This window comes from Paroedura picta, chromosome 1 (genome assembly GCF_049243985.1).
Source record: "Paroedura picta isolate Pp20150507F chromosome 1, Ppicta_v3.0, whole genome shotgun sequence".
Lineage (NCBI taxonomy): Eukaryota > Metazoa > Chordata > Lepidosauria > Squamata > Gekkonidae > Paroedura > Paroedura picta.
The window spans coordinates 22,084,477-22,098,175 of record NC_135369.1 but is presented as its reverse complement, the minus strand read 5'-3'; the positions used below and the strand labels follow the sequence as shown (position 1 = coordinate 22,098,175).

General features: G+C 46.1%; 1 protein-coding gene across 1 annotated transcript in view; it reads right to left on the bottom strand.

Moving 5' to 3' along the window:
• ITGA10 (integrin subunit alpha 10) overlaps positions 1-13,699 on the bottom strand; it is an 80,755-nt gene that overhangs the window by 44,914 nt on the left and 22,142 nt on the right. The window contains exons 3-6 of the mRNA XM_077326671.1: positions 9,973-10,082; positions 8,268-8,356; positions 4,682-4,796; positions 1,958-2,085 (exon numbers count right to left, since the gene is read on the bottom strand). Coding sequence (XP_077182786.1) covers positions 1,958-2,085; positions 4,682-4,796; positions 8,268-8,356; positions 9,973-10,082 — 442 coding nt within the window. The remainder of the gene's footprint in view (positions 1-1,957; positions 2,086-4,681; positions 4,797-8,267; positions 8,357-9,972; positions 10,083-13,699) is intronic.

The following is a 13,699-nucleotide window of genomic DNA, read 5'->3' as shown; positions in this document are numbered from 1 at the left end:
CAACTGCGTCAGCCCTTGGAAGCTAGCATTTGGAAGAGTGACTGTCAAGGAATAGCGGGGTTGGGACATGGAGGCAGGCAGTGGCAAGCCACCTCTGAACACCTCTTGCCTTGACAACCCTACAGGGTCGCTGTGAGTCAGCTGGGACTTGACAGCACATTCTACCACCACCATTACAACCACCAAGGTGCTACTCGATTTGAATGTAGCTCTTCTGCAGATCAAGATGGCTACCTCTGGAATGACACATTATGTATTATTCAGGTTATGTCCCTGAGTTGGGTCACTAATATGTTCTAGGAACTCTTGTTCCCCAAGGGTATAAGACCCACTTTGGACTGGAGCCAGCTTGTTGTAGTGGTTAAGAGCAGCAGCTTCTAATCTGAAGAGCAGGATTGGATTCCCTGCACCTCCACATGCAGCCAGCTGGGTGACCTTGGGCTTGTCACAGTTCTCACAGAACTCTCTCAGCTCCATCTACCTCCCAGGGTGTCTGCTGTGGCGAGAGGAAGGGAAGGGGATTGTAAGCTGCTTTGAGACGCCTTTGGTTAGTGAAAAGTGGGGTATAAAAACCAACTCTTCTTCACAGTGCATGAGAAGAAGGAGCTCAAACCTTCCCCCTCCTCTCTGCTGTTTTTCCAACTACAAAAAGCCCTGGAAAACTGCTACTTGTTCCACTGAGGAAACTGATGTGTAGCCATATTAGCATACAAACAGCCCCCAGCAGAACAAATAGCAGGGCCCTGAAGCCTTTTGAGTCAACAAACCCTATAGGGAGGAAGACAAAACTCCTCCTTCTTGCATGCCAACACCCTGGTAGGAATTGGATTTCTGTGCCTCTGGGAAGCACAGGACTCCCAGAACACATTTGCAACCCAAATCACAGGCATCTCCAGAAATAATGTAACAGGCCATTAAGCACTATAAGGACACACTAGATGTGGTCTGGGAGAGCTGTGATTGTGATCACCCATTATTTTATTTATTTATTTATTTATTTATTGGTTTTGTATGCCGCCGCTCCCAGCAAACTGGCTCGCAGTGGTTCACATTCATATAACATAAAACAATGTCCAATTCCACAAGAACCACATACAATGTAGAACAATAACCTAAGAACATATCCCAGAAGCTAAACATCTATAACGCTATAAGATGACGGTAAAAACACTAAACTCCAATGCTGGAAGGAACAGTTCTGGGGAAAGGGGTTTAACCTTTTCCCTTGCACTGTATTCCTGATGCACTTCAACTGCCCAGGGGTGCGATTTGCTGAAATTGACTGCGTGGTATCTATATGTTTCCCCTTGCAGGGTAGATAAAAGGAAAGTGGCCGGAGGAAGGAATGATAATGTCAGAGGGGGGAAGAGTTAATCCCTCTCATTTCCTAAAGGTGCAGACCTGCTGTGGATTTCCTCCTCCCAGCCTGAATGTCTTTAGCCTCTTTATTTAAAAAAGGAAGATTCTAATCACAGATCTCCTCAGTCATATCTAATTTGGACTTTAGCCATGACTCTCTCCCCACAGCCCTGACTGAGCAAGTCTTCCATCGTGAGTCAGGGAAATCTTCCAACTTACTGGTGAGTCTCACTGTTTCCTTGGCTGATGCATCAGGAGGATGTGGGGAAGTGAACTCTGGCACATATCTTCTGGTGGCTCTCAACCCCCTGCCACTTTAAAGTTTACCACACTGCCTTGTTGGCATATTGTGGAATTCTTCTCCCTCAGAATCTGTCTGTCAACAATGGTGATCTGAGCACCATTCTCAATCTCAGGTCTATTTTCTTCCCATGGAGGTGATGTGTTGTAGGAATATTAAAAAAAAACAACAACCCTAAAACAGGGATAGTCAAACTGCGGCCCTCCAGATGTCCATGGACTACAATTCCCATGAGCCACTGCCAGCATTTGGGCATCTGGAGTTTGACTACCCCTGCCCTAAAAGCTCAAAACTTACTTGGATCTGCTCAGGGTCGATGAAAAATTTGCTAAGGATGTTGCTAAGGAAATTCTGCACCTCGTACCAAGGATAGATGCTGTTGGACCCATCCAGAACAATCACGATATCCATGTAGGTTGAACATCCTGCATGAAGAAAATAAAAGAGCAAAACCTGAAGCCAAGGAAGGGAAATGGGGAAGCTATGATCAAAGGTGTTCTTCGGCAAAAATCTGGGCCTGGCAGGTATTATATGGCAAGTATATCCATAAAATAATGTCAGCCAGTGTAGTCTGGTGGTTAGTAAGTCAGATGAAGCCCTGAGGAGACCCAAGTTCAAATTCCCATTTGCCAGACCACTCACTGGGTGAACTTGGGCCAGTTGTTCTCGTGTAACCTTATCTACAATCATAGAATAATAGAGTTGGAAGGGACCTCCTGGGTCATCTAGTCCAACCCCCTGCACTATGCAAGACACTCACAACTCTATCGCTCATCCACTGTAACTTGCCACCCCATTAAGCTTTCACAGAATCAGCCTCCCCATCAGATGGCTGTCAGATCTACTTTCCAGCTTGTTGAGAAGCTAAAATTGGGAAAGGGGGAGAACCTGAGCTCCTTAGGGGAAGGATGGGGGGAAATGCAGTGAATCAAATAAAGAACGCAAAGTATTTGTGTGAGGTTTTCAACTATTCCAAGCCCTTCACATACATTCACACTTTAGTTTGGTAAGACAGGCCAGAATTACTGTTTCCGTTTCACAGGTGAGGTACTAAGACTGAGAGAGCGACTTGCCTTAAGCCACCTATAACTGAGATGCGATTTGGATCCACAGGTTCTGTCTCCTGAGAGCCAAACATTTGAGTTTTTAACAAGCTGGGTCCAGGTTACCCAGGCTCAACTTGCTAAAAACTCAGGTGTTTAGTTTGGTTCTGGTGAGCCTCAAGAGTCAGAAAGTACTCTCCCTTCCCCAGTTTGCCATTAGGACTTTAGATCAGACAAGCATCACAAGTTCTGTGCTCAATCTCAGTTCCCAGCATGTGGGGGCCCAGTATGAGAATTTACTTCAGAGCATGGAATTCAAAGCACACATCAGATGAAAATCTTTTAGGTAGACACAGGGGGGAATATGAGAAAAATGGCCTCCCCAGATTCCCAAAGAGGACCCCCACCTACAGTTTAAAGAGGCATCGCCTACATATCTCTACATAGGTTTACTGCCATAGTGAGGTCTCAGTTCAGTCGGTTGATTCACTGGCATATGATAGACTTCTAGAGTCACATTACTGCTTTCCAGACCTTTAGTCAGACCTCATGTGGAATAACTGTGTGGCTTTCCAGGCCATCATGGGTGATCATGAGGCAGGGACCTAAAGCCTCAAACTTTAGGGATTGATATGTTCACTGTTGAAGATGAAACTCAAATACTTTGGCCACCTCATGAGAAGGAAGGACTCCCTGGAGAAGAGCCTAATGCTGGGAGCGATCGAGGGCAAAAGAAGAAGGGGACGACAGAGAATGAGGTGGCTGGATGGAGTCACTGAAGCAGTCGGTGCAAACTTAAATGGACTCCGGGGAATGGTAGAGGACAGGAAGGCCTGGAGGATCATTGTCCATGGGGTTGCGATGGGTCGGACACGACTTTGCACCTAACAACAACAACAATGTTCACTATTGTGGCTACGTCTCACTTCACTAAAGCACACACACTTTTAACTGATAGAGCACAAGAGTTCCAAGATCTAGTGAATGTTATCTCTAAGATTTAGGGATGGAACCTCACAGGAGGTTCCTGACAGTGGTGCCCGATAGGAGTGGAGAAGGAGCCTGGGTAAGAACCAGAGCCTCACAGGCCATGGGGCATGAAGCAGAACCCAGTGATGCTCAGGGTTGCCGGTCTCCAGGTGGGGCCTGGAGATCTCCCAGAATCATTAATTAATTAATTAATTAATTCATTAATTCATTCATTCATTCATTCATTCATTCATTCATTTATCACATTTATAGACCGCCCTCCCCAAAGTCTCAAGGCGGTTTACATGGAACTTAAAACTATACAAGAAACGATCCATAGATAAGTAACTATAACAATTCATATTACTAACTGATAACAGTGGTAACAGTACAACATTATTTTAACATTATAACAGTATTGGTACAAACAGGTTCAGGAGCAGAACGCCTTGATGGATTTCTGGGGGGAGGGGGGGGCAGGGCCCCTGCAGATGTTGTTGGCTGTGCCTGGTCTCAACCAAATGCCTGGCGGGAGAGCTCCCTTTTACAAACTCTGCGGAACTGTTTTAGCTCCGTCAGGGCCCTGATCTCCACATGCAGGGAGATCTAGCCTATTGTAACTATTCTTCAAACTACAGAGATCAGTTTCCCTGGATAAAATTGCAACTTTGGAAGGTGGACTGTATTATAACACGCTGAGATTCCTCACCTAACCAAACCCTCCCCTCCCCAGCTCCATCCTCAAATTTTTGGGACTGTTCCATTCCAGAGGTGGCAACTCTAGCTGTCTCCACTGTGTCAAATCTTAAGATTTCAATCCTAGAATATATGTAGAAGAGTGACTTCAATGGACTTTGAATGGTATAACCCAGACTGGCACTCTGAGTCTCTGAACATGTGCAGATGTCAGATAGCTTTTTAAGAAATTTTCCCTGACATTCCATGGATTCGAGAGGAGGGCTTCTAGGTGAGGATTTCATGTATCTATCATTTGAGAAATCAAACCTACTTTGAGCTGTGGGGGCAATGTTTTCCACTGGCTGGAAGTTTTCATCCATTCTGGTGCAGATTCCAGTACTAAACATGGATGTCCCGCATTCCTGGGACCACAGTGGGGCACATGCCTGCCAGAAGGAAAACAAAAACAATCCAAGACATGTTAGAGGGCTTGTGTACCCTGGAAGCAGAACACCATCCATGCGCCATAAATACACCATTGGCATTGGAAACAGGAAAGGAAATCATAAGCTTCTAGGTTTTAAAATGTAATTGTATTTAATGTAACATGTTTTAATCCTGGTTTTATTATGAAGAGTTGTAAGTTTACAGAGACAGCTTGGTGTGGTGGTTAGGAGTGCGGACTTCTAATCTGGCAAGCTGGGTTTGATTCCCCTCTCCTCCTCCACATGCAGCCAGCTGGGTGACCTTGGGCTCGCCACAGCAGTGACTGAGCAGGAATATCAGGGCTCTCTCAGCCTCACCTACCTCACAGGGTGTCTGTTGAGGGGAGAGGAAAGGGAAGGCAATTGTAAGCCACTTTGAGACTCCTTTGGGTAGGGAAAACCGGCATATAAGAACCAACTCTTCTTCTTCTTCTTCTTTCCGCTCCATAGGAGGAATTTGAGTTTTACTTCTTCTGTACAGCTGGGAGAATCCCTAAGTAGAGGGAGGATAAACCTGGGACTTGCTGATGTGAAAACAGGACACCGAAGGAATATATGTTCAAGGGACTCCATCGCCCCAGAATTGTAAGGGCAGAGCCTTTTGGCCCTAAAAACTTCCTTAAAGTTCCCCTAGAATATTTGACTTCTAAAAAGGAGAGATACTCAGCCAAGCCTTAGATACCAACTCTTCTTCTTCAGCAATATCAGGGCTCTCTCAGCCTCACCTACCTCACAGGGTGTCTGTTGTGGGGAGAGGAAAGGGAAGGCAATTGTAAGCCACTTTGAGACTCCTTCGGGTAGGGAAAAGCGGCATAGAAGAACCAACTCTTCTTCTTCTGAAAGGATGCCGTAGGTCCCCCCCCCCCACTGCCTGTATGCCAGTTTTCGCATAGATGTCACATGAAACGTCATAAGTAAACAAGAGCCTGCCACAAAAATGCCAGGCAGCAGTTAACGGCCTCAGCTTCCAGGGAACGCCCAGTCCAACTGCCCTAAATATTTTGTCTCCCTGGCCAGATGTTTGGTGAAGGAATAAGACTTTTGCTGACAGAGTCTTTGGTCCACAGAAGCTTTGGAGAATTAAGAGTTTGCAGCTGTGACTCTTCCAGATATGCAAGAGGATGCCATCTATTCTCCCTGCCAGAGGTCAAGGGTTTAAATATGACAGGTAGAAATCCAAAAAGCCCATATTTGTGTTTTCATTGGAGGTCAAGAATAAGAGGGGAGGGGAGTTCTTATCTTGGAGTTCCATCATTTACCCATTCTGCTTAAAACTGGTTCTGTAGGTAAGAAATCTTAAAAAAAACACAGAATAATAAACAAATTCCTCAGGATCAATAATATCACAGTCCCTGTTCTTGTACAGTGATAGAGAAGCATATTATTCTAACCAATGAAATGGGTCTTTATGCAAAGGGCACATGCCCAAGTCATGCATACCTTTGCTTTTTTTTTTAAAACGTGGATGAACATTGCCCTGTGTTGACTAAAGTTCCTGAGGCATAAAAAGAAATCCTAATCACTGCTCGTAAAATGCACCGTTTTTAAAAAGCCAAATGGAGTTCATAAAAAAAGCAAAAATAAACCAAAGAACCCTGTCTTTGTGGTCCTCCCTCAGATGATGTGATAGCTCTCATTTCTGTGCAAATCATGGATAATAAAAAAGGTAAAGGTATCCCCTGTGCAAGCACCGAGTCATGTCTGACCCTTGGTGTGACGCCCTCTAGCGTTTTCATGGCAGACTCAATACGGGGTGGTTTGCCAGTGCCTTCCCCAGTCATGACCGTTTACCCCCCAGCAAGCTGGGTACTCATTTTACCGACCTCGGAAGGATGGAAGGCTGAGTCAACCTTGAGCCAGCTGCTGGGATTGAACTCCCAGCCTCATGGGCAGAGCTTTCAGACAGCATTTCTGCTGCCTTATCACTCTGCGCCACAAGAGGCAGAAAAAAGTGAGTACTTCCTTATTCACGTGGGGATTACATTGTGAAATCCACTGCCAGTGGAAGTAGTGACGGCCACACACATAGATAGGTTTCAACAGCGATCAGACCAGGGATCCCCAGCCTTTTTGAGCCTGTGGGCACCTTTGGGATTCTGACCCAGGGCGGTAGGCCCACCCACAAAATGGCCACTGTGGAAGATGGAGGCAACCACGCAGGCAGAGTAAGCCCAGCTGCAGAGGCCAAGGGAAGTAAAATTTAAAAATACACCGGGAAAGAGGTGTCAGAGACAGGATAAAAACCAGGCTGCAGTGGCTGCTGTCAGTGAAATGTTAATCTGAGAAGAAGAAGAGTTGGCTCTGATAGGCCACTTTTCTCTACCTGAAGAAGTCGGCTTACAGTTGCCTTCCCTTTCCTCTCCCCACAACAGACACCCTGTGGGGTGGGTGAGGCTGAGAGAGCCCTGATATTCCTGCTTGGTCAGAACAGTTTTATCAGTGCCATGGCAAGCCCAAGGTCACCCAGCTGGCTGCATGTGGGGGAGTGCAGAATCGAACCCGGCTCGCCAGATTAGAAGTCCGCACTCCTAACCACTACACCAAACTGGTTCTCAATCTGCACAACCAAGCATACCACCTGGGGGCAATTAGAAACCCAACTGCACAAGAGCCCACGTGGCTCTATTCACTTTCTAAAAAAAGGCACCAAGAAAGTTGTTGGTTGGTGCCATGGTGTCCCCAGGCATCACCCCAAGTACCCTTGGGTTAGGCCAATTTATGGAGGAGGAGGAGGAGGAGGAGGAGGAGGAGGAGGAGGAGGAGGAGGAGGAGGAGAAGAAGAAGAAGAAGAAGAAGAAGTCTGTTAGTGAGACTGGCTACTTGCCATGGTGAGTAAAGAGAACCTCCATATTCAGAAGCAGTCAACCTTTGCATACCAGTGGAAGGAGGCGAAATCAGAGGAAGCCCTGGGCCTCCATGCCCAACTTATTGGCCTTGACTGTTTTGTTCTGGCAGAAAATGGAGAAGGCTGAGCAGAGGGAGGACATTTTTTAAAAGCTCAGCCGTCCCATCCTTACAACTGATCTCCAGATTACATAGATCGGTTCCCCTGGGGAAAAGGGTTGCTCTGGTTTGGCATCACACCCCACTGAGGTTACCCCCTCCCCAAACGCTGCCCTCCCAGGCTCCACCACCAAATCTCTGGGAATTCCTCAACCTAGGGCTGGCAGCCCTATGAGGAGACAGATGACTTTCATTTAACCTTCAAGAAAGTGAGAGAAACTCCTAGAAAGAAAGACCCCCCCCTCAAATTGTATAAAGTACATCCTCGTGGAACTCTGTGTCTGCCATTGCATGTTGATGATTGCAAGTGAGCCTATCCCAGCCATGCCTTAGAGTTTATTTGGCTTTCACTGAAATAATTGCAGCTTGGTTAGCTTTTCAGAGTCCCGATTCTTTTGAGTCCATAAATACACTAGAAAAACTCCTTACCACAAACCCGTCATCTTTGTTGGCCACAAGCGTCATTCCAAAATGCATGTTCTTTATTTGCCTGGAGCTGTTCCGCAGGGCCATGTCACCTAATTTTAGTTCGCGATTTTAAAACAAAAATAAAAGGAAACAAACAACAAAAAGTGAGCCATAAGATTGCACGATTGGGGTTTGAGGCAGGGTCTTGCAAATTGAAATCCTGCTCAATGGGTGTGTTTATGTATCCGCATCTTTATGCTTAAATGTGCCTTCTTCCCACATCAGTTCTCTTCTGCAAGCTGCAGGGGCAAGCTTAGAATATAAAAGTCAAGGATTCATGGGAGGGGTCCAAACCCCCACATGGTCTACCTTGAGCTCTGGAAATAAAGCAAACCCAGACATAGAATCACAGGGTTGGAAGGGACCTCCTGGGTCATCTAGTCCAACCCCCTGCACTATGCAGGACACCCACAACACTATCGCTCATCCACTGTAACCTGTCACCCCCTTGAGCCTTCACAGAATCAGCCTCTCTGTCAGACATACCTCAGCAAACGTGCACATACTGATTTGACCACCAGAGTTCAGCATACAGGTGTGACACAAATAGGGTCTCCAAGTCCAGGTTGGAAAATTCCTGGAGATTTGGGGGCAGAATTTGGGGATGGGAAGGAGCTCAGTGGGGATGGGATGTCAGTCTAGATAAGTCTTTCTCGAGTTTTTTACCATTGAGAAATTCCTGAAACATTCTTCAGGCTTTGAGAAAATCAAGAAGGGGTGTAATCTTGCAGAATATGGCTCAGAGGCTACAGATCCCTGCTGCGTGAGAGCTGCCCCTGCCGGTGAGTTCCCTTCCGGGGGGGGGGGGGGCTCCAGCCAGCAGGCTTTCCTTGGGGGAGCAAGAGGCCATCTACAGAGTTCTTCCACCAACACCCCACTCTAGCGCCCGTTGTATTCCTGAAAGCAATGGGCTTGGCCCCTAGTTACTGCACATCTCATCCCATATTAGCTATGATCTGTAATAATTCAAAATGCATTAAAAGAGAAAAAAAATCTATTAGATATCCCAAAATAAGAAAAAGATCAGGAATAAAATATATTATGGGTCAAATTTCAATAATTGCATATTTATATTCAAATTTTATTCCCGTTCTATTTAACAAATCTGCACTTACTATATTTATATACTATTTTAAATTACTTTCTCTCCTGCTTTCATAATAAACTTTCCATTTCTCCTCAAATTTTGAAATTGATCTTTTTTTTTAAAGCATGACATTAATTTTGCCATTACTGCACACTCAACCAATTTATAATTCCATTCTTCTAAACTTGGACAGACATCTGACAGAAGCACAATATTGATATAATGCCAAAATCAAAACATTAAAAGAAACCAATGGTTAAATCCATGGGTCCAGAGGTAGACACAGACTCAAAATAATTTGAGCTCTTTTTGTGACCCCAGCATGGTACAAGAAGAGCTGAACTGAACTGAAAATCCCTCAGAACCACCAAACTTATATACACAAACAAACAATGGGTTTTCCCACCAGTGTGTGCTATTGGTCAGTTTCAGTTTAAATTGACCCATCTGGCAGATGGGATCTAGCTGTGTGTTGGTGAATTACATTGTAAGCTACAGTCCTTCCCTGGACCTCAAGCTCAGTCCTCAGCAAATCTATAGACACAACACCAATCACTCAATCATACCCTCATTTCCCACCTATATTGACTTTGGTGCATGCTGAGTTGTTTCTGGCTCCCACGATGCATTTGTAAATATCGCCTTTTCGATCATCTGCTGTTCCATCCCAGGGTGCTCCCACCAGCATCCTATGGGGGAACAGTACATAAGTCTAAGTAACACGATCCTGTACCAATAGTTTCAGATTACTTACCTGGGGAACTATTATGTATAATTTTAGGGACTCATATCGAAGTAACTGGTGCATGGGGCTCAAATCTCCCCCCTGCCTAGTTTGCAGAGTTTGGGGAATGGGAACAATCTTCTCAGCATCCCACAAAACAAGGACTACATTTCCAATTTTTCACCAGGGCTGCCAAATACCCCATCGCTCAACAGCATGACAGCCCTTCTGGAAAAAAAAACAGAAGAAATGTCAGTCCTATCTAGGAACTGCTGTAAATTCTTCGGTTTAACCATAGAGATTCTGGAGATACCCAGAGAGGTATGATACCACTTCCAGTTTTTTCCTTAAAGGGATGTCATGCCATTGCTGATGGCACCCCCCAAGTGCAATGTTCCCTCTGATTTCTCCCCCTTGCTGAGTGGAGCAGTTCACACCCTGAGCAGAATATAACTGCTGCAATCTTAAAATGGGCAATGGGCACGTGCAAGACCCTGCATGGCTCCAGACGGCTGCTGAGCAAAGCTTCCTGGGTTAATCAGAGGCTGGTCATGTGCACAGCTCAGAGGGGACACTGCCCATGTTCCCAGCCCAGCAGTAAATGACAGGCAGTTGCACATAGGTGCAATGATGAGGACCCCCTTCATTTCCCCCTGCAGGCTTGTTAAGCGGCAGTGAGGGACAGAGGCTCTGCTTGGGAGGTCTCTCAATACAGCAGGAGACCTGATGGTTGTCTTAACCCTGCCATTGACTTTTTGTGTGGGCTTAGCCAAACAAGCAGCAAATTGTTTTCCTGGCAAGGATCCTACACTTTTCATCCCTTGCAGTCATATCCTCCTCCAAGGAGTTCCGAGTGATGTTGAAGGATGAGATTATGATCTTCTTCTTCATAAAAACCCAGATAGATACTTTAGGCTGCAGGATAACGACTGGTCCAAGACTGCTCAGTGAGCAATGCTGCCTGTCATGGACGCTCTGCCCGCAGCCTCCCTGCAGATTCTCTGATGAGGCTTTTCAAAAAAATCCGGCTCATTGGGGGGAAAGACAGGGCCACGTAAATCGTACCAAGATTGAGCACGACGTTGGGCTCATGCTTACAAATACAGCAAAATCCCTGTGGAAAAAAAAGCCATTGTTTGGCAAGGTGCTGAAAATTCCACTTGAGATCCCTGCCTCCCCACATGAACAGGTTCCCAAGCTTCTCTGAGAAGAGGGAATTAATGTTAAACTAATTTAATTCTCTAGCTCGGACACATTTGCTTCCAGACAAGCTCGTAACACTACCAACAGAGGAAGAAACATAACCCGGATAGCGTGATCTGTTTTCTGTGTCAGGTTTGGGCTCTTGGTGTGTGTGTGTGTGTGTGTGCGCGCTCTTGAAAAATACCCACTAAGATGCTGTTTCTCCTGACATCATAGCTCGCTTTCAGCTTTTTGCCTGAAACTACCCTGGATTCCTCATCATGTTGGAGCCCGTGGATTCCTCCCTTCTTCTGGAAATGTGATGCAGATATCTTCTGGGAGAGAGATGCTGGCTGGGAGAAATGTTATTGTGTATTTTTGAAGATGGTGCTTAGTTTGCTGGCACCGGCCAGAGGTTTGTTGGACTGCAATATTATTATATGTATTTTTATTTTATAATAATAAAGTACATCAAAAAGACAAAAAACAAACAGAGGCTCTTTGAGAGTAATCTAGTCCAACTCTCTGCACAACGCTGTGCATTTAGAAGAAGAATTGGTTTTTATACCCCGCTTTTCACTGCCCGAAGAAGTCTCAAAGCGGCTTACGATTGCCTTCTCTTCCTCTCCCCACAACAGACATCCTGTGAGGGAGGTGAGGCTGAGAGTGCTCTGAAAGACACTGCTCTGTGAGAACAGCTGTTAACACGACTGTGACTAGCCTAAGGTCACCCAGCTGGCTGCATGTGGAGGAGTAGGGAATCAAACTTGGCTTGCCAGATTAGAAGCCCCCGCTCTTAACTACTACAACACTATGCTGGTTTACAATTAGTTTACAATTACCGTACCTCCTCCCAGTTTACAATTACCTCCTTCTCCCATTCCCCTAAGGGCCTCTGCATTATGCCCAAAGGAAGGCGGAAATTCTCCAGGAACTCTGGGCCAATTTGGCTTGAACCAAATTCCTTCCTGACCCCAAATTGGCAACCAGGATAACTCAGGGCTATAAGAAAGGACAATGGCTCATCGCTTCCTGCCCTCCTTGTCACGATCTGCCATATTTCACATTGGTATCAGATGGTCTGTTCTTGAAAACATCCACAGAAAGAGAGCCTGCTACCTCCTGAGGAAGCCTCCCGAGAGCCAGTTTAATGTAGTAGTTAGGAGTGAGGACTTCTAATCTGGCTTGCCAGGTTCGATTCTGCACTCCCCCACATGCAGCCAGCTGGGTGACCTTGGGCTCGCCATGGCACTGGTAAAACTGTTCTGACCAGGCAGTGATATCAGGGCTCTCTCAGCCTCACCCACCTCACAGGGCATCTGTTGTGGGGAGAGGAAAGGGAAGGCAATTGTTGTGGGGAGAGGAATGGGAAGGCGACTGTAAGCCACTTTGAGACTCCTTCAGGTAGAGAAAAGTGGCGTATAAGAACCAACTCTTCTTCTTCAGTAATCTTAGGGCTCTCTCAGCCTTACCTCTCTCATAGGGCATCTGTTGTAGGGAGAGGAAAGGGAAGGCGACTGTAAGCCACTTTGAGACTCCTTCGGGTAGAGAAAAGCGGCATATAAGAACCAACTCTTCTTCTTCTTCTTCCACCAAGAATAGTTTTCTGGCAGGAACTTCTTCCTAATGTTTGGCCAACAACTCTTTTGATTTCATCTCAATTCACTGGCTCTGGTCCAACCTTCTGGAACCAACAGAAAAACAAATGCTTAGAGCATAAAGAAGATGATGCTCTACCACTGAGCTCTTTGCTCAGCTGCCTGTGGACACCCTGCCTTTCGCACCGGCTTGGTCAGCAGAAATGAAAGTTGATGAGGCCTGCCCCCTTCCCATTCTCTGACAAAGCCTTATCCACTGATCCACGCTGCTGGAGCTACTGCCAAAGACAAAAGCATAACTGGGCTGTAGTTTTATGAAAATTTGGCAGTCTTAACCCCAGTCTGAGACCCCCGAGGATCTGGTCTGGGCCCCTGACAATCTCATTTTCATGCATAAACACTGGACACATGGCAAAGCTATTCACTAGAATGGGCTTCTCATGGCAAGGTGCCATGGGGCAACCACCCAAACCTTTGCTCCAAACACCCACTGACATCCGTCAGGACTGTCCGTAAGTCCCTGAGCTCATTCAAACAGTTGCACCTCCTGTATTTGTATGATCTCCACATCCAGTTCTTTGGCTGTCCTGGGTTCCTCCTAATGGATATCCGGCACTCTGAATTCCTCCCGTGAACCCTTTTCAGGCAGCAACCACCGCCAATAATCTCCTTTTGTTCTTCTTCTTTGAGAAAAAAACCAGCTGATGTCCACTTGGGGAAATCAGAGATCCAGCTAGCATTTCCTTTTCTGACTGCAACAGGCAGAACTGAGGCCTGCAGACCAGATATCTTTGCCTTGAAC